The sequence below is a fragment of the Ursus americanus genome, chromosome 2 (assembly GCF_024610735.1).
Source record: "Ursus americanus isolate L20-20 chromosome 2, mUrsAme1.1.p, whole genome shotgun sequence".
NCBI lineage: Eukaryota > Metazoa > Chordata > Mammalia > Carnivora > Ursidae > Ursus > Ursus americanus.
In genome coordinates, this window is record NC_142128.1 from 77,041,047 (window position 1) to 77,058,647 (window position 17,601).

At 52.2% G+C, this 17,601-nt stretch overlaps 1 protein-coding gene across 1 annotated transcript; it reads right to left on the minus strand.

Annotated features, from left to right (window-relative positions):
• Positions 1-1,007: 1,007 nt before the first annotated feature.
• RD3 (RD3 regulator of GUCY2D) lies at positions 1,008-3,359 on the minus strand. Its single transcript, XM_045787909.1, has 2 exons — positions 3,064-3,359; positions 1,008-1,305 (listed from the first exon to the last, which is right to left on the minus strand). Exons 1-2 carry the CDS (start codon positions 3,357-3,359, stop codon positions 1,008-1,010), a joined length of 594 nt encoding a protein of 197 aa, XP_045643865.1.
• Positions 3,360-17,601: the final 14,242 nt, after the last annotated feature.

Here is a 17,601-nt window from a genome sequence, read left to right on the forward strand (position 1 = left end):
TAGAACATTTCACTTGGTTCTTTGAGGCCAGTTAGGGGTTTTGGTGTCACTTTCCTTGGGGTGACCAGTTAGAGAACAGACCCTGGAATCAGACACCTGGGCTCTCCAGAGCAGTGAGGAGGAAGGCCTTGAAACTTCACCTCTGGAAGGAGCTGCCAGGTATTGGCCACATCCCACATGACTATACTCTTGGGGGTGGGGTAAGGGCATCCTACCTCTGATCCTAGCTGCCTTAGACCCCATGTCAATTCCTAGGTCAGAGATGTGTCAGGCCACAGGCAGGTGGAGACATAGCCCTTGGACCTGTCCCATCATAGCCCAGGACTCAAGGACTCAGGGGCAGAGACTATGCCTGCAGGAACAATTTGTGGCCCATGGGGATCTGGCTGCAATTTAAGGTATAAGAATCTGGCTGTCTGTGAGCCTCAGTTTATTCATTTCACTAGCTGAGGAGAGTGGACCTATTGGCTTCTGTGGTCCCCTTCAGCTCTGCCTGTCCACCAGGCGGTGACCTACCTGCAGTGGTGAGACCAGCCACCAGCAGTCACCCGCAGAGAATCCACACTACCAACAAGTCCCTCCTTACTCAGAGTGAGGGGGTGACTAGGACATCCCTGAATTGGGGTGAGAACTCAGGTCTTGGCAAAAAGTCAGGGCAACTCTTCCCTTTCCAGACAGAAGCAGAAGATGCGGATGGGCTGGGGTCTGTCTGCCAAGGCCCCGAATCTCTGCAAGGCAGGGGAGGGGATGTTCCAGCTGACTTGCGCAGGTTGGCGGGGGAGGGATCGCTGCCGCTCCAAGCTCCAAGCCCTAACCCCAAGCCTCGTGGCTGATGGGGGAGGGTGGGCCGGAGGGCTTGCTCCATCTTACAGCAATGTCTTGGGATGGGGCCACCTCTTGGGCCCCTTGTCAAGGGCAGGTGGGGAGGTTCCAGGACTCGGGACCAGTCACCAGCCTATCATGCCCTCCCGCAGGTGGCTCAGCTCCTGGGCAGGGGAGAGCACCGGTCAGTCCTCCTTGGGCGCCCGGAACTCGGGCATGCTCCAGGTCCGGAGCGGCGGCGGCGTGTCCCGCTCCACGTCCTCCGAGATAGTCCGGATGTCACTGGTGAAGGGGGAGATGCGTGCGCGGGTCTTGAAGGTGGCCAGTGCCAGGTTGCCGCGAGGCCGCAGGCTCCACTGTCGCGTCAGCTTGTGGGCCTCCTCCTCCTGCTTCATTCTCTCCAAGACCTCCTGCAGCACCGAGCGGAAGAGCTGGGACACCTCCTGCACCTCGGGCTCCTGCTCGGCCAGCAGCTGCCGGAACCTGAGCTCAGAGCAGGAGAGGGGCTGCGGGTGAGTCAGCCGGAGTGGCACAGAGCAGGTGTCTAACCGCCGGGGCTTCCCTGTGCACTCCCAGTGGGCAGGTCCCCTTTCTGCCACTTCCTCCCTTCTGACGTCAATCAGAAACCACTGCACCTCCCTATATTGCTCCAGCCAGTACTGAGTTCAAATTCCCACTCTGCTACTTCCGGCCTCTATGGGCCTCAGCTTTCTCATCTGTAAACTGGGGTCATAGCTACCAGTCTGTATGCATATGCATATGTATATGTGTATGTGTGCATGTGCGTGTGTATGTGTATATGTAAAGATCCTGACATTGACCTCAGGTTATCGATGCCAGAGTAGTAAGGGGAACCCACTGCTACCATGGCCTGGCTTTACCTACATGAGGCTTTCTGGCTCAGCTCTCCCACCCTTCTCTCCCCGGTGGCCAGAGCGATCTCTTTGAAATGTCTATCTGATGGTGTCACTGCCCTGTGATATTCCTTCCATAGCTCCTGGTACCTGCTGGGTGAGGTTTTCCTCTGCCTAAAATGTCTTTGCTTAGCACTCAAAATGAAGGATAGTTATTAGCAAGTCCACTTAATGGTTTCCTCCACCATATTTCGAGTCTGGACTTACCAAACTTTTCAGCAGTGAGACAGGAATTATGAGGGAACAATCATGATCCTATGTGTGTCCCCAGTCTCCCCCTCGTTTATCAGGTTTGGTTTACCAGCCTGGATTCTCTCATCAGCACCACCCCCATGACTCACTCCCCCTACCGCCCCAACCCCAGGTGCTTCTGGAAGTAGGTATATTTTGGGGGGATTCCATAGTACGGAACAAGAGAACCTGGAGAGGGTAAGATTCTCAGCCTGAAGGAAGAAAGGGGGCAGGGGGTGAAAAAGACTACAAAATCCAGTGGAGTGTGGGTAAGACTGGAGAAAGAGAAGGAGTTTAAGAAGGAGTTTTAAGGAGAATTTCTAAGAAAAAAAGGGGTACAACAGATGCTTACATTGGTTAAAGAGATGTGACTGAAGATTTGGGGGATGTTTCAGAAGTGCAGGTGAGGAACTTGAGGAACTTTTGAAATTATTGTTGGTTGTTGGACTATATTTCTTCGACTTTAACATGAACCCAACCAAGCCTGGGCCATGTGGGTCAGAGGTCTATTAAGGTTACATTTATATTCAGGAACATTGTGGTACCCAAGCTCTGAATTTCTGCATCTTCAATGCCCCAGGCCTCTGATCACTTCACATGCACACACGCACACACACATGCGTGCACTCACGCACACACACAGACACACACACACATGCACAGTCCCCTGAAGCAAACTATTATACTAGTATGAAATAGGATAATTAAAAACTGAATTTTGGAAAGATTATCTGAAAACCTTTCTAAGACGGTGATATAGAAGACGAACCGATGAAGGAGGAAGAGCCAGCTGTGTTAAAATCCAGGGTAATGATAATCCAGGGAGAACAGGAAGCTCAGAGGCCTGGGGTTCTCACGCATCAAAAGTTATGTGCCTCCAGGAGCTGCCTCCTGCCTCCTTCTGGACCCCTAGCTCTGGCCTGGTGTTCTCTGGGCTCTTGCAGATTCCTCCTTCTGCCCTGCTCCTTTGAACAGATCCCTGGGGCATGCAGGTGCCCTGGATCCAGTCCTGATGGCCTCAGCACCCCCCCCCCGCAGCTGCACCCCGGGAGCCTGCAGTGCACCAGCCGGGGCCCCATGCCCGGCCAGGGGTTACCTGAGGATGGCGGGCCCACAGTAGGAGGGGTGGATCTTGGCACAGACGTCCTCTAGTTGCAGCCGCTCGCCAGGGCTGAGGTCATAGGTGGGCCGGGGTGCGCTGGCCAGCCAGCTGTAGTCTACCCCGGTGCAGACCTTCCTGACCGCGTTGCTGCGCTCCCACTGCTGCCTCTCAGCCTCTCGCATCTGCCCCGCCAGCTCCATCATGAGCGTCTCCAGCACCATCTCAGCCGGCCTCCGGGACGACAGCCGTGGGGGCGCTTCAGTCCACCGAAGCCAGGGGATGAGGGACATGGCCCCGCCGGACCCTGCCGAGACAGGGCAAGAGTGTGTCTTTCTTGGGCCCGTCTGTCAGTCAGGGCAGGGAGAGGAAGGGGAAGGAGGAGAGCTGGAACCCGAGACAGAAGACCTGCTCCGCCCTCACGGCTGGGTGGCCCAGAGTAAGTTGCTTAACCTTTCTGAGCCTTCATTTCTAATTCTGTAAGACAAGATTGGGCTGTCATGAGAAGCAGTTGTGAATCAACGTGGGGCACTCTCAGCCCCACATTAAAGTACGATAGTCTCATGGTTATGACGATCCCTAATGCATCCCGATGGCTGAGCCCCAAGGAACCACCTCCCAAATCCCCACTAATTCCAAACAAAGAAGGAAATACACTGTGTGTGGCTGAGCACAATCTTATCCCTACAGTTTAAGGGGGAAAAAGTACATCACTACATCTTCTGTCAACCTAACAGGAAAACACCCTGAGTTTCTTAATACCCCAGCCTGCTGCTGAAGGAAGCTTGGAATGGTGTGGGGTTGACCTCATCCTGCAAAGGACACAACTTACCTACCATTCATTCATTCATTCATTCATGGGCATTAATCAAGCACTGTGTACCCATCTGTGGAGGAACACAAACGGAAACATGTCAGGGACCCTGCTGCCCAGGAGATGTCATGGAAAGAGGTAAACGGGATCAGTGAAGCATCTTGTCGGTACTTAAGGGGAAGGGAAGGACTCCAGAGGATGAAGAGGATAGTAGAAGGCTTGTGGACAAGAGCAGGCTGAAGGGGGAATGCTGGCTTCATACACACAGACTGATGGAGAAGGCATCCCGAGGACCCAGCCAAGGTACGAAGAGAGGCATGTGCAAGGAGCATCGGCGGCAGGAGCAGGGACCTTAACTTGTCATTTTTCCACAAGGTCTTGCACAATACAGGTTTGGTGAATGGCTGACTGGGTGGGTGGACGGATGGATGGATGGGTAGAGGAACTACCATCTCAGGCATACCCCGATGCCTGTCCGAAGTGGGTTTGTGCGTCTGACAACAGTGAAGGTGAGGGCCATTCCCAGGTCAAAATCTGCAGAGGGCTTCCAGATGCCCCAACCCCCCGTCTATGCCTCTCCCCCTCCTGAGAGCTCCCCATGCCATGCACCAATGGTCTCCCTGCCCAGACCCTCCAGATGCCAAGAAAAGTGATGGGATGAACGCAGTCTCCACAACATAGCTGGGGGGCATGGAGACATACACATTTTTAGGCAGCCTTCCCACCACCTGGCAGAGAAATGAACTGTTAATGCTGGAGAATCAGACACAAATAGGAAAAGTTTTATGGGGCAGTAGTAGACTTCTGGGGTGGCACCAATGAAAACTCCTCTTTACCCATGAACCACCAATTCCCTTAGCAACCATTATATTTAGGAAGTTTAAAACTTTCATCCTCCACTAAGCCTAAGCCCATCACCAGTGGGGCCTCAGATTACACCTTGACTCCTTCCCAGGGGGTAGGGAGAGGAGGACACAGACCATCAGACCCTGTTCTCGGGGTTGGGACATTTAGAAGCTTTTCTTCTCTGTCCGTAGCTGCTTCATGTGTTTAGAATCATAAGGCTGGGCAGTAGTGTGGGGAAAGTGCTGGGGGATGGAGGTGGGCTGTGTTCTGTCCTTAGAGCCGTGAACACTGGGAGCCTCTGCCCAAGGCCAAGGGCTCTGGTTGAATCAGGCGGTGGGACACCTTGTAACTGAATGTGCTATGTTTCCTACAGTAGCAGGTGTTTGTGTTTTTACAAGTACATGGGTCAGGTTGATGCTTAACAGCAAAAGAGTGAATGTAGTCATTTGAGGTATTCATTCAACCCCGTGAAGGGCACTCCAAGTCTGGGTGGGTTACCAGTCCCCGCAGGGGCTGCTGACGGTGCTGGGCTACTCACAGCCCCATGCTCTGTCCAGTGTCCCTCCCTCCCCTGCCTGGGGACTTAGCACTGGGCTCAGCTCCTCTCTGGAGCTTTTCCTGACACTTTCCCTGAGACACTTTTCCTGATGTGACCACTCTCCACTTTGTCCCCTGATAGCACTCCTACAGACATTCTTCATAGCACCAGGAACACTTTACGGAGCGAGACCATCTACCTCCCTGACTCTGTGTGTTATATGTGGGTGAGGACCATGCCCTATTCATGCTTCCATCCCTGGTGCTGGATAGTACTGCTGTGGTGCTTAATAAATGCCAAACGAATGAGTGAGTGAACGCACGAACAAAGGGATGAATGATGCATGAATGAATGAATGAATGAATGATGGTGAAAGAATGAGCCCCACAGATCTGACCTCCCCTGAATGAGGGGGCATTTGTCAGTGGCCATGAGAAAGACAATCTCCTCTGGCCCCCATGGCTCCACACTGTCCTGTCACTCAGAGACCCTTCCTGAGGATGAGATATTGGCTGAGCTCTGGGGTCATGAGGACATGTGGGGTCTCCCTGCCGGGATGCTTCCTGCCTCTCTGCCTCACTGAGCCTCACACTATGATACTTCCAAACCTGGCCCAGGCCCTCCTTCCCCAGGAAGATATCTTTGGTTAACCTCCCTCAACCCCTCCACCCCAATATCCCCCCACCATCACCTGCCCCTCGATGCTGGGAAGCTGTCCCTTGAGCTTCACCAGGCCGGAAGATGAATGAATGAGGAAGAGACCAGTGAGGCTCAGGGGGAGGGGTATGATGCCTTGGAATGAATGTAACCTGCCACAGACACTGTCCCCGCTCCAAAAATCCTCCACTCCCTGCCACACCCCTACTGACTGCATATGTCCCAACTCACCTGAGGCTTCCCAACCCAACTCCACTGACCATCCCTTCCAGTGGAAAGAATCCTTCCTTGGCTTCCATTAGGCCACAATCTTTGGTCTAGGTCCTGCCCTGGTCTGCCTTGTGCCTTGGTCTGCCTCCTGGGACTTGCTTTTAGACCCCATATGGGCACCCGTCCCCTGGCCTTCCTTGGGTTGTCGCTGTTCCTTGGGGCTCTGTCTGAGGCTGTCTTATGTTAATAGGCCTCATCCTTTCACACATCTCCAATTATCTCCTCAATGTTGATAGCTCCCGAATCAAAATCCAGAAGCCAGTTGTCTCTCAAACTCCAGGTCATGGTGTCCAGATGCTTCCTGGACACCCCCTCCCACACACAGCATGTTCCACTCACACCTTAACCCACAGCTCCCACATCCCTTCCCTGTGGCTGCTGCTTTTCCCAGGGCCCCAGCGTGGCAGTGGGCATAACCTTGTTGCCAAAAGTGATGCATCATCCTCATCTCATCACTTTGCCCCATCTGTCAATTCTTGCATCCAATTCCTGTTGATTCTTCCAAATTTAAATATTATAATTCTTCTAAATCTGTCTATTCTCTGTCCCTCCTTTAGTTTCGGTCTAGACCATCTCCCAGGTATATTACAGCTGCTCCTAGCTGGCAACTCAGGGCTGATCCTTCTGATCTAATCTCCACTCCACTTTCCTTTTATTGTGGTTCTAAAAAAAAGCAAATAACATAAAATTTACCATCTGAAAGATTTTTAAATGTACCGGACGGTAGTGTTAACTATAAGTGCATTGTTACGCAACAAATCTCTGGCACTTTCTCATCTTGCAAAATTGAAGTCCCATACCCATTGAACAGCTTCCACTCGATGACTTAGAAAGCATGATCTTTTTCTTTTCTTTTCTTTTTTTAAGTAGGCTCAAAGTGGGGCTTGAACTCACAACCCTGAAATCAAATCCTGAGCTGAGATCACGAGTCAGATGCTCAACCAACTGAATCACCCAGGTGCCCTGAAAGTGTGATCCTTCTAACTCATAAGTCTGATCATGTCCCTGTTTTGTTTTCATTAGATACCATAACATAGATGGAGCATGCGGTCTGGGAGCTGTGAGCCTGTCACCTCCATGTGTCCCCCTCCAAATTTCACTGGCTTCGAAATATCAATAGAAGTCTGAAAAACTGAAATTAATAAATTATTAATAATAATTCCAAATTAAAGTTATAAACCCCCTTTCAAATTTTTATTTAAAAATAATCGTAATGTGGATTCATTTTATGATGATGTTTGATGTGATGGGGCAGGTGCTCCAATAGTCAAAGTGTCTGTGGCCTGTGAGGGGCTTTAAATTGCCCTGTGTTTAAGCCCAGGGGGGTATGTAAAGGCTTTCAGTTGTTCCCAATGTCCTTAGACCCCTTCATATGGCTTCAGGGCCCTTTATCATGTGGCTCCTGTTTATATCGTCAGCTTCATGTCTCATCAAAGTCCCCTTTCCCCCCAGTCCCACACACATACACACATACACACACACACACATTCTTTCTCAGAATGTGCCCAGCTTTCTCTTGCTTTTAGGCCTTTGCACATATCTAGAACATTCTTTTCTTTTCTTTTACTGAGGTATAATTGACATGTAACATTACAGTAGTTTCAAATGTACAACATAATGATTCGATATTCGTATATATTGTGAAATGATCACCCCATAAGTCTAGTTAATATCTGTCCCCTGTACATGGTTACAATTGCTTTCTCTGTGATGAGAATTGTTAAGGTCTCTTACCAACTTTCAAACATACAATACAAGGGTTTTAACTATAGTCATCCCCAGGACTCATGTAAGTTACACCTGGAAATTTGTACTTTTTGGCCCTCTTGCACCCATGTCACCCCCCTTCCCACCTGCTGCCTCTGGCAACCACCAGTCTATTCTCTATCTATGAGCTCAGTTTTTTGTTTTTGTTTTGTTTTAGATTCCACATATAAGTGAGGTCATACGGTATTTGTCTTTCTCTGTCTGCCTTATTTCACTTAGCATAGTGCCCTCAAGGCCCATCCGTGTTGTTGCAAAAGGCAAGATTCCCCTCTTTCTTATAGGTGAGTATATACATATATATATATCCCATTTTCTTTATGCATAGAGCACTTTCAGCACTGTACTGAATAAATCCTCCTTCAGCTCTTAGCTCATACTCTGCTTCCTTTAGGAGGCTCCCATGCCCTCCCTGACCAGGTTCCATGGCCTCATCTCTCTGCTCCCAGTCTGCTCTGTGCTTCCCCACCCAGGCACAGCCCCAGTACACCGCGACTGCACGTGTGTCCATCTCCCTCTCCAGACACAGTGACAAACCAGGTCTTGGGCATCATCCTACCCAGCAGCCAGCACCCAGCAGAAGGTCTGATCTACGGCAAGAGTGCAGCTGAGGTCCATAAGTAAATAGAGTGATATTGGATTAATCCCAGAGTGATGGATGCGGTTGCCATGTGGTGCTTTAGTCCTCATTCTCTGTCCCTGTGTGTGTGTGTGTGTGTGTGTGTGTGTGTGTGTGTTGTGTGTGTGTGTGTGTACAGCTGGCTAGAACTCTCTCTAGGGAGTCCCTTCCCAATCCAAAACTTCTCACCCTTCCTAAGATCCATTTTGAGGGACTCATCCCTGGGTCAAGCATGGCCCCCTCAAAGGCCTTTTTTTCTTCTTAATCTGGATTTGCATTTGAGCCAGAAGGAGGCAGCAAGAGAATGGCTTGGCCATTCTAGGCTAGAGGGTCCTCCTGTGGCGGGGGAATACAGAACAAAGGACAGATGGGAGGCACTGAAGACACTTTTATCTCCACACAAACCGGCCTCCGAATATTGGCAGCAAAGCCACGCCAGGCCGGGTCAGGGCACCACACATTTGCTAGGGGACTAGGGCAGTGCCGTAAACAGAACCTCACATTCCATGTGTCTAAACATTTAAGTTACAAATTAGGTTAACAAGCTATGAAATAAAATACGTTGTGCTTCCTTCCTTGTCCACTGCAGCTTCATAACAACTTGGAGGCTCAGATTCAAACTGAGAATTCTTGGACTCTCAGGAGAGAGTTCTTTGCTAGAACATGGAGGCATGGGTTGAACCTGGCTCTCAGCCTGTCCCCCTTCTCTTCTCACACCATGAGGGGCCTGGCAAACATGTGGGGACACCCCAGCGTTCACATCCAAGGCCCATCCGCACACCTACCAACCACCACTTCTTTGCCACGCTCAGCCCTGGGATTGTTGGTGTTGGCCATGTCGCCCACCCTGAGGAGACTGGGCCATGGAGGAGGCTTGCTCAGGCTCTGGAAGTGGGCGGGAGACTGGTGGGGGATTCTGGTCTTAGAATCTAAGGCCTGATCTGGAGGGGACGTGACCTCAGTGTATGCACATCTTCCTAACCCCTAGACTCCTTGCCCCAGGGGGGTGAGGCCAGAAGAAAGCCAAAGTATGGTCTAAAGTGCAACCTGGGGCTTGGCTCATCTCCCCTGGGTTCAAGGCTGTGCTCCTGACCCGAGCTGGCCTAGAGACAGGTGCTCACCCCACGGCAGATGGCAGGGGCTGTGCGGAGTGACCTTACCTGAGTCCTGGGTTCCGTGGGCTCTCAGCCTCTCTGGCCCAGGCGGTGGGGGCTCCTAAGGGCAGGGGGCAGGCTCTGAATTTTCTCCCTGCTCCCCACTCCCCTCTCCCCGCCCTCACTGGAGCCTTTGACAGAGACAAGGTTTCTGCTGGAGCTATTTCTCTCTCTGGTGCCAGCTGTTGTCCTGGGAGGCTCTTTAGCAGGTCTGCTTAAGTTCTTAAAAGGGCAAAGGAGGGAAAGAGGGATAAAGGGAGGGAGAGCAGGGCAGAGGCGGGCCGGCCACACAGCCACCAGAGGTCATTGGCTTAGCTCACAGCATCCCCAGGACCTGACCCACAGCCGAGACCCATGTGAGTCTGTGTAGGGACTGTCTTGGGAAGAGCATGATGGTCACATGGAGTCCGATAAAGACACCCAGAAGGCTAATCAGAACAGCAAGTGTGGCCTTCTCTAGGCACTTTGCACAATTTGGCTTCGACTCCTCCCCGCCCCCCAAATCTGGATTAACCCCCTCCCTCTGTGGCAAAGCCAGACTCCTCCATGTAAGCTTCAGGTCCCCTCAAACTCCTGCTCAGTGCCTTGGCAGCACCGTGGTGACTCTGGAATCTTCCTTTGATGAACGCCTGCTTCCCATTCAGCCAACAGCACCTATAGTCTGCCTCCAATGCTCGAACATTGATTGAATCCTTGTTTAAAACAATTAGGACAGAGACGCCTGAGTGGCTCCATCAGTGAAGCGTCTACCCTCGGCTTGGGTCATGATCCCGGGATCCTAGGATCGAGTACCGCACCAGGCTCCTTGCTCAGTGGGGAGCCTGCTTCTCCCCCTGCTTGTGCGCTTTCTCCTTCTCTCTCTCTCTGACAAATAAATAAATACAATCTTTTAAAAAAAATAAAACAATTAGGACATTGGGGGGATGAGTGTTGATCTTCTTAGGTATAAAAATGGTGTCATGGTTCTAGGGGAGTAGGGACAAATAGCCCAACGTAGGAGGCCATGTTGAAGTGTTCATGGCTGAAATACACAATGTCAGCAATGTCTTCTTTTTCGGTTCAGAAAAATGTCACATACACATGCACACACACAGCGATAGGGCAACCAGGGCAAAGTATTCACAGTGGTTTTCTCCAGGGCGATTTTATGCGTGTGTACTGCACTCCTCTGCCAACTCCCCTGCATCTTGGAGCATCTTCACAATTTAAAAGTTGGGGGAAATCTAGCTCAAAACTCACTTTCTGCAGGAAGCCTTCCTAACTCATTCTACCCGGTGGACTTGACTTGTTCCTCAGCACCTCCACTCACGGTTTCCACCACACTTGTGCAAAGCCCGCGGTATTTCTCCATGGACGCGCGTGGGTGTGGAGGGAGCGAGCCGTGGGTGTGCTGGGCTGGCCTGCAGTCTGCGGCCCGAGGCCCAGGCCTGCCTTCCGACCCAGCGCTCCCGGTCACTGTGCTGGGGGCCGCCGTGCTGGGGTGCTGGGGGCTGGGTCTCCCTCCGGGAGCACACGTTCAGGAGGGGAAGGACATCACGGAGACAAGCAAGGATGGTTCTGTGGAGCACGGGCACGGCTGTAATCCGGAGTACAGCCCCATGAGGCGTGTGCCCACCCTGCCCTTGGCCCATTGCCAGCTCAGATGAGGGGGCTGGGGTTGGGGGCAGAGCACGGGCTTTAGCAGAGTAAACCTAAGCTCAATTCCTCTGCGTTTCTGTCCCCGCCAGATGCTGACTATGTCCAGGCCGCCTTCACTGCTCCAAGCCTCAGTCTACCTGTCTGTAAGCTGGGGTAATAAGGATACCTACTTCCCAGTACTGTGAAGATCAGAAAAGGATGTCCACGTAAGGGCTTCATAAATCAACAAGACATTGAGGTTTACGAACTCAGGTAGGAAAAAAAAAACACCCTTCTTTATTTTCACGAACTTTAACTGGGATGTAGTATTTCTGTCAGCTATGAATGCGGGCCACCCGCCACCGCAGTATAGGGAGCACCTGTGACATCACCACCAGCAGAGATCACAGATATTTTCACAACACTTGAAAGCTGTTATTCTTAAAATATGGTTTCTGTTCATCGCTACTGTGAAATCATGGGGTTTGCCCTGCCACTGGATTTCATTATTTTACAGGTTGATGGAGAGGCGCATAGATTACTAGATCTTAAATTGATATTTTAAAAATATATAAGTAGCTACATTTCAGTGCAGGTGGTTTCTTCCCTAAGCCTATGAGCTGAATTTTATGCATTTAGAAACGTTTTGCTAAGAATGTATCCGAAGGCTCTACAGACTTCCAAAGGGGTCTGCAGCATAAAAAATAAAGGACTCTGTGGTTTGGCACAAGCCAGACTCCAGCCTTGTTCCTGGCCTTGCCCTAACCCTGGCTTCTCCAGAGCTGAGCCCCCTGGATGAAGGGAAAGTTCGGGGGGGGGGGCTCAGTTTACCCCACCAGCAGGAAAGCCCTCCGATGCTCTCTCAGCCTTTTGGCTTCACTCCACTAAGTGCTTGTTCATTCACTGCTCTTCCTTCCCCTCCCTCCCTTCCCCGTCATTACCCCTTCCACCACTAGACTCTCTGAGCTCTTCCTTCAGCCTATTTTTGAACATCCCTGAGGATAATGCCTTTTCCATGGCTCCCTGGGAGACCCTATCACCAGCTGTGGCTCGTTAGATACGCTAGAAAAACCATCCCCAAGCTCAAGGGCAAGAGGAGCCTGGTTCCAGGCAGTTAGCAGTCGGAGGGGAAAGGGGATGTCTCAGTGGTGGGAACAATCAGGGGTGTGCCCTCATAGTGAGAAACAAGGCTCTGAGACCCCTACAGAAGGCATGAGAGGTCCCCTGCCTCCAGTGAGCACCAGGCCACCAGCCCGGTGGCCAGCCAGGGAGGGACGGCAGAGTCCTGGTCAGGAAGCTGCTGTCTCAGTACAAAGGGAGCCACGCCCAGGCCCCACCTCTGAAGCCAGGCTCTAACAGCTGAACTGGGGTGTCTGCTGGCCAGAGGGAGGGCTGCCTTCCGTGTCCCCCGGCCTATGGGTATGGAGTAACAACTTTGCTGGGCTGTCCCAAATTACCCCCTGCTTCATAGAGCAGGCAGGGTGGCCCTGCTGAAGCCAGACCCTCATCTGGGCAGAGGCCTCAAAACAGGTGCAGAGAGTAAAGGCTCCTCTCTCTGACCTTCCTTCCAGCCCTGTTAAAACCAAGTGTCCAGGGGCGCCTTGGTGGCACAGCGGTTAAGCGTCTGCCTTCGGCTCAGGGAGTGATCCCGGCGTTATGGGATCGAGCCCCACATCAGGCTCCTCTGCTATGAGCCTGCTTCTTCCTCTCCCACTCCCCCTGACTGTGTTCCCTCTCTCGCTGGCTGTCTCTATCTCTGTCGAATAAATAAATAAAATCTTTAAAAAAAAAAACAAAAAACCAAGTGTCCAAGGCCCACTTCACAGATTATACACTGACCTTATTTCTTTTTGGCATCATAGAAAAAACCAGTAACCCACCAAGCCAGGTGTGACTCAGCCTGACCTGCTGACCTGTGGGCCTCCATCCCCCTGACAAACACCTGCTCATCTTTTACGACTCACCTCGAGGGTCGGCTCCCCCTTGCCTGCCCCTCACTGACCCCCACTGAGGTAGAACTGGGTGTCTGCTGTGGGTGGCATGAGGGCCTAGCATATCACAGCATCTGTAACAAATACACTTCTTACTGTTTTGGTTGTTTCTCTCTCTCCCCTGCCAGCTGTGAGCTCTGAGAGGGCAAGAGCTCTGTTTGTTGAATTTGCTGGCATGCAGTAGGCGTTTCATAAATGGTTCCTGAATGTATGAATGAATGAATGAATGAATGGCAGTCAGTCCTCCTCGTTCGGGGGCAGAGGTGCAACCAGGAGAGGTCAAGTGCTCAGGCCCAAATGACCACGGTCGCGGTGGGGGTGGGGAAGGGCGGCTGATCCCCAAGAAACTCTACACGGATCTGAGGGTCAAAGCTTGGATGTCTCTTCGCAAGTCTGATGCTCTCCCTAGAGCACCCCCACACGGCCCCATCCAGGCCGCTCCCCTGGGTGTGTCATCAGGACTCACAGACTGAGGTCTACACATCACCCGTGTGTCTCGGTCATGGCTGTGTCCCAAGAGCCTGACTCTGCATCTTGCACTTAGTAGGTGCTCAAGTCACAATTCTCAAATCAATGAGAGACTCTCTGGTAGGTTCACCTCTCTTCCCCCTGCCAGGGGCCTCCCCATCAAAGCAGAAGAGAAAATGCTGGGGCTTGCTGGTTCCAGAGTGGACAGACCTATGGCTTCCCACAGGACAAGTCAAGGCCCCGAGGATCCTGCGGAGTCCACCGACCCTTGTGGGACAGATGAGGACCGATGAGGCCTCGCTGAGGCCATCTGGGTCCTGGGCTCAGACTGCCAGTAGGCTGTCCCCAGCCTGCCACAGCCCCGAGCCACTCCTCCCTGCTCCAGGCTTGGCCCAGCCTCTGCTCCAACATCTAGAAGGTTTCAGGTCGGGTTGCTGCTTCCAGCGTTCGGGTGGGGAAGCCACAGTCTGCTGGGGAGATCACCCTCTTACCTGGCTTTCTGAGGTCAGTCTCTCGGGAGGTGAAAGGTCCAGCGGGGGTCCTGCCTTCTGCTTCCCAGCCGGGGAGAAGAGATCATCCAGGGAAGGGGCGGGGTGGAGGGAACCTATACTAGAAACCTCTCCCTCTTCTTTCTCTTCTGCAGCTGGCTGCTGCCTCACGCTCTTCCCTCTCTGTCCCTCAGAAGTTGTGCGGAGAGAAAACAACCCTGACCAGAGGAGAGATCCAGTCTGGGCTGGTGTTTGTGGAGTGTGTGTGCGCGTGTGTGCGTGCCCCAGGGGGCTGGAAGCACGGCTCCTCCTGAACCTCAGAGGCAACGGGCCAGCCCAGATCTGCGGTTGCCATGGAGACCCACCTAAGCCTCTTTCACCTGGAGCTGTATTATCTGTCACGGGAGCCTGTCTGACCTGACACCGAGGCCTGGGAAGACCCAGGTGGTGACAGAGCGCCTGCGTCCAGATGGCGTTCCTCCCTGCGCTGGGGTGGGGTGGCACCAACGGGGGGCAGAGCTGCAGGGGGCAGATGATCCCATCTTGGTGCAGCTGCCCTCCTCCCGCCTACTTCCCTCCTCCAGGAAAGGGGGGGATGTGGGGGGCTGGGCCTGAAAAGATTTGTCTTCACCTTCACCTGCATCTGTACCTGTTTTCCTCTTTGCTGATCGAAATTCTATCCCTCAAGGCAAGCTCAAGGGCGGGAAGCTCTGGTGACTTTCTGGAGGAGGGCACGAGGCGGAGGAAAGAGTCCAGGGGGAAGGGGGAGTGTGGATCACAGTGACTGATTCTGAGGTATTTGAGGTGATGTGCAGGGCTGGTGGGAGCCTTCTGTTGCTGCTCTCCGGGATCCCACACTTGCCTGTGGGCCTCCCCGCGCTCTGGACGCTTTATCACTTGCAGGCTATTTCAGTTAGTGGCTCACCAGACATTAGGGGGCGCTGACACAGATGCTTATCACCCTGTGAGCAGCATCAGGCCTACTGTGATGCTGTGCCAGCCACCAGATGATGGACGGACTGCTGGGCACATCCAGTCCTAACTGCGTGCGCAATAAAACAGAACGCTTAGCCAAGGAGTAACTCTGATGAACGGGCTTGGCCTGCCAGCCTGCATGTTGCGATTTTCCCCTGGGAGCTCTGCCACTCTGTGCTTGTTGTATTCTTGCTTCTGCTGGGTGAATCTGCTTTCCTCAACCAGCTTCTCAAGCAGGGGTCTTAAGTCAGGATCTGGGCCATTCCTTCTCTTGGCCAGTTCACGGCACAACTGTTCCAAAGGTTGGGAGAGCCGCTGGGTCTGGAGGACTGCCACATTTTGGGGAGCTGAAGCTCATTTCCTCTGACCCACAGTTCCCAAGTGGCCCCCACCCCGGGGCCAGCTGAGGCCAGAGCAACCTGAGACAGGTAACCGGAAGTTCCCACCTCTGAACGTCCCACTTCCGTCCTGGTACTTCCTCAAGGGCAGAGATTCTAAGGCATTTCTACGCTGGGGGTGGGGGGTATGGACTAGAGGGCAAGAAAGCTCTGCCGTCCTTTTGGGAAAGTTACTAGAAGTGATGAGAAGTGACCAAGTCACACATTAATTCATGCCACACGTAGGTCCAAGCACTGTGCTATGCAGTCACAATGGTAGGAGCTGGATGAGGATGGGTGATCCCATTCCCCTCCCCCTCCACGCGTCCCAGCCAAGCCTCTGTGAGGCGGGTCAGATGAGTAAGAGATGGAAATCTTGCAGGAGGGTAGGGAGCATGGACAGTGTTAGGGTTCAGAGCTAAAGACTTCTGTCTTCCTACTGTACAACTTTGGGTCTACTATTGACCATTCTGTTTGAATGAAAAATTTTATCCCTTTTCTAGAGCCATGCATTAGTCTTAATACCTCACCCTCAAACACACACACACACACACACACACACACACACACACACACACACACACAGTTAATGTAAATGAGATCATACAGGTCAATGTCGTCAGCCATCAAAAGGAAGATTTCATTGTAGCAAGGGGTGAGCTTCTGAACTCCTGACCTGCGACTCTGGGGAACATGCACACAGATGACCAAGTTTTTTGTATCTTCCTTCCTGACACAGCTGGCTCCTTTCCTGCACTTTCCAATGATGCCTGTGACCAGCAGAGGGGGTCATCCCCACCCACCTTCCCTCCCCTGCCTGCAGCCTTGACACCATAACTCAAAGAGGCCTTGGCATTTGTGTTGACTGCTAATTTATTTTGATTTGTTAGCCTGTGGAGGCTTTGTGATTATCCATGCTGAGTGTGAATTTGTACTAGAGAGAAAAGGTGGTGGTTGTTTTTTCTCTCATTTGACATCAATGGGAGTTGCCGAAGCGTAAATATTCAGCAGCCATTCAAAGGCAGAAACACCAGTGGGGCCCATGACATTGCCTCACAGATGGCGCTTGATTAAGAAATTAGATATGTGGAATTATGAAGCCGTTGGGCGCAAGGCTAGATTAAAAACCGAGGGGAGATTGGAGAAGCTCCCTGACCCTAGATGTCAGGCTGCCCTTATGGGGGTGCTCCTCCTGTTCCTTTTCCCTGGCTTCCTTCCAGGTCGTGGGGACTGTTCCAGACCACTTCTCACCACTCAGTCATGCATTGGGCTTTCCGAGTCCTGCAGAAGGTCTCTGTAGCCCAAATCCTGAATGAGATTGCATTAAAACTGACATAATAGACACAGACCAGACTTGCGTTTACCCATACCTCTTCTCTCTGGGCAGCCCTCTCCCCACTCCTGTGGCCACATTTCCTTCTCCAAGTAAAGGCAGCATTGTATCTGACGGCAGGAAAAATGAGAATGTTCACCTTCCTCCCAGCTGACTTGCTTAAGCCCTGGCTCCCTCTCTCTGTCCTTCTCCCCCAGCCCCCTGCTCTAGTCTCAAATACATTAAACTAAAGGGGACTAAGGAGAGAGGCATAATGCATTTCTCATTCAGTCATTCACAGAGTGTTTACTGACTATCTACTCTGTGCTGGACAGATGGCCCATTTCCATAGAATTCACTCACTACTAACTTCTTCAAGATTCTGCCGTGAGAACCTGCGGCAGAAAAAGCTAGCTGTCCACCAAAGCTTCATGCCCCCTTCCTGAGTGTGGGCACGTTCTGGGAAGCAGCTGTCCAGACAGAGATTTCATCACCCAGCCTCCCTGGAATCTAGGTAGCCTCACAGGACAGAATGGTGGGGGGATGGGGGGTGGGCGGGAAATGTGTGCCACTGTAAGGCCTGGCTTACGTAAGTCTCCAATGTAAGTTTTCACCTTCCATCTTTTCCCATTTGCTGATGGGCAG

Coding starts and splice junctions, on each gene's coding strand:
- RD3 (XM_045787909.1), bottom strand. CDS start 3,359: ATGTCCCTCATCCCCTGGCTTCGGTGGACTGAAGCGCCCCCACGGCTG. Junction 1,306..3,063: donor TGTGGGCCCGCCATCCTCAG/GTAACCCCTGGC, acceptor CTCTGAGCTCAG/GTTCCGGCAGCTGCTGGCCG.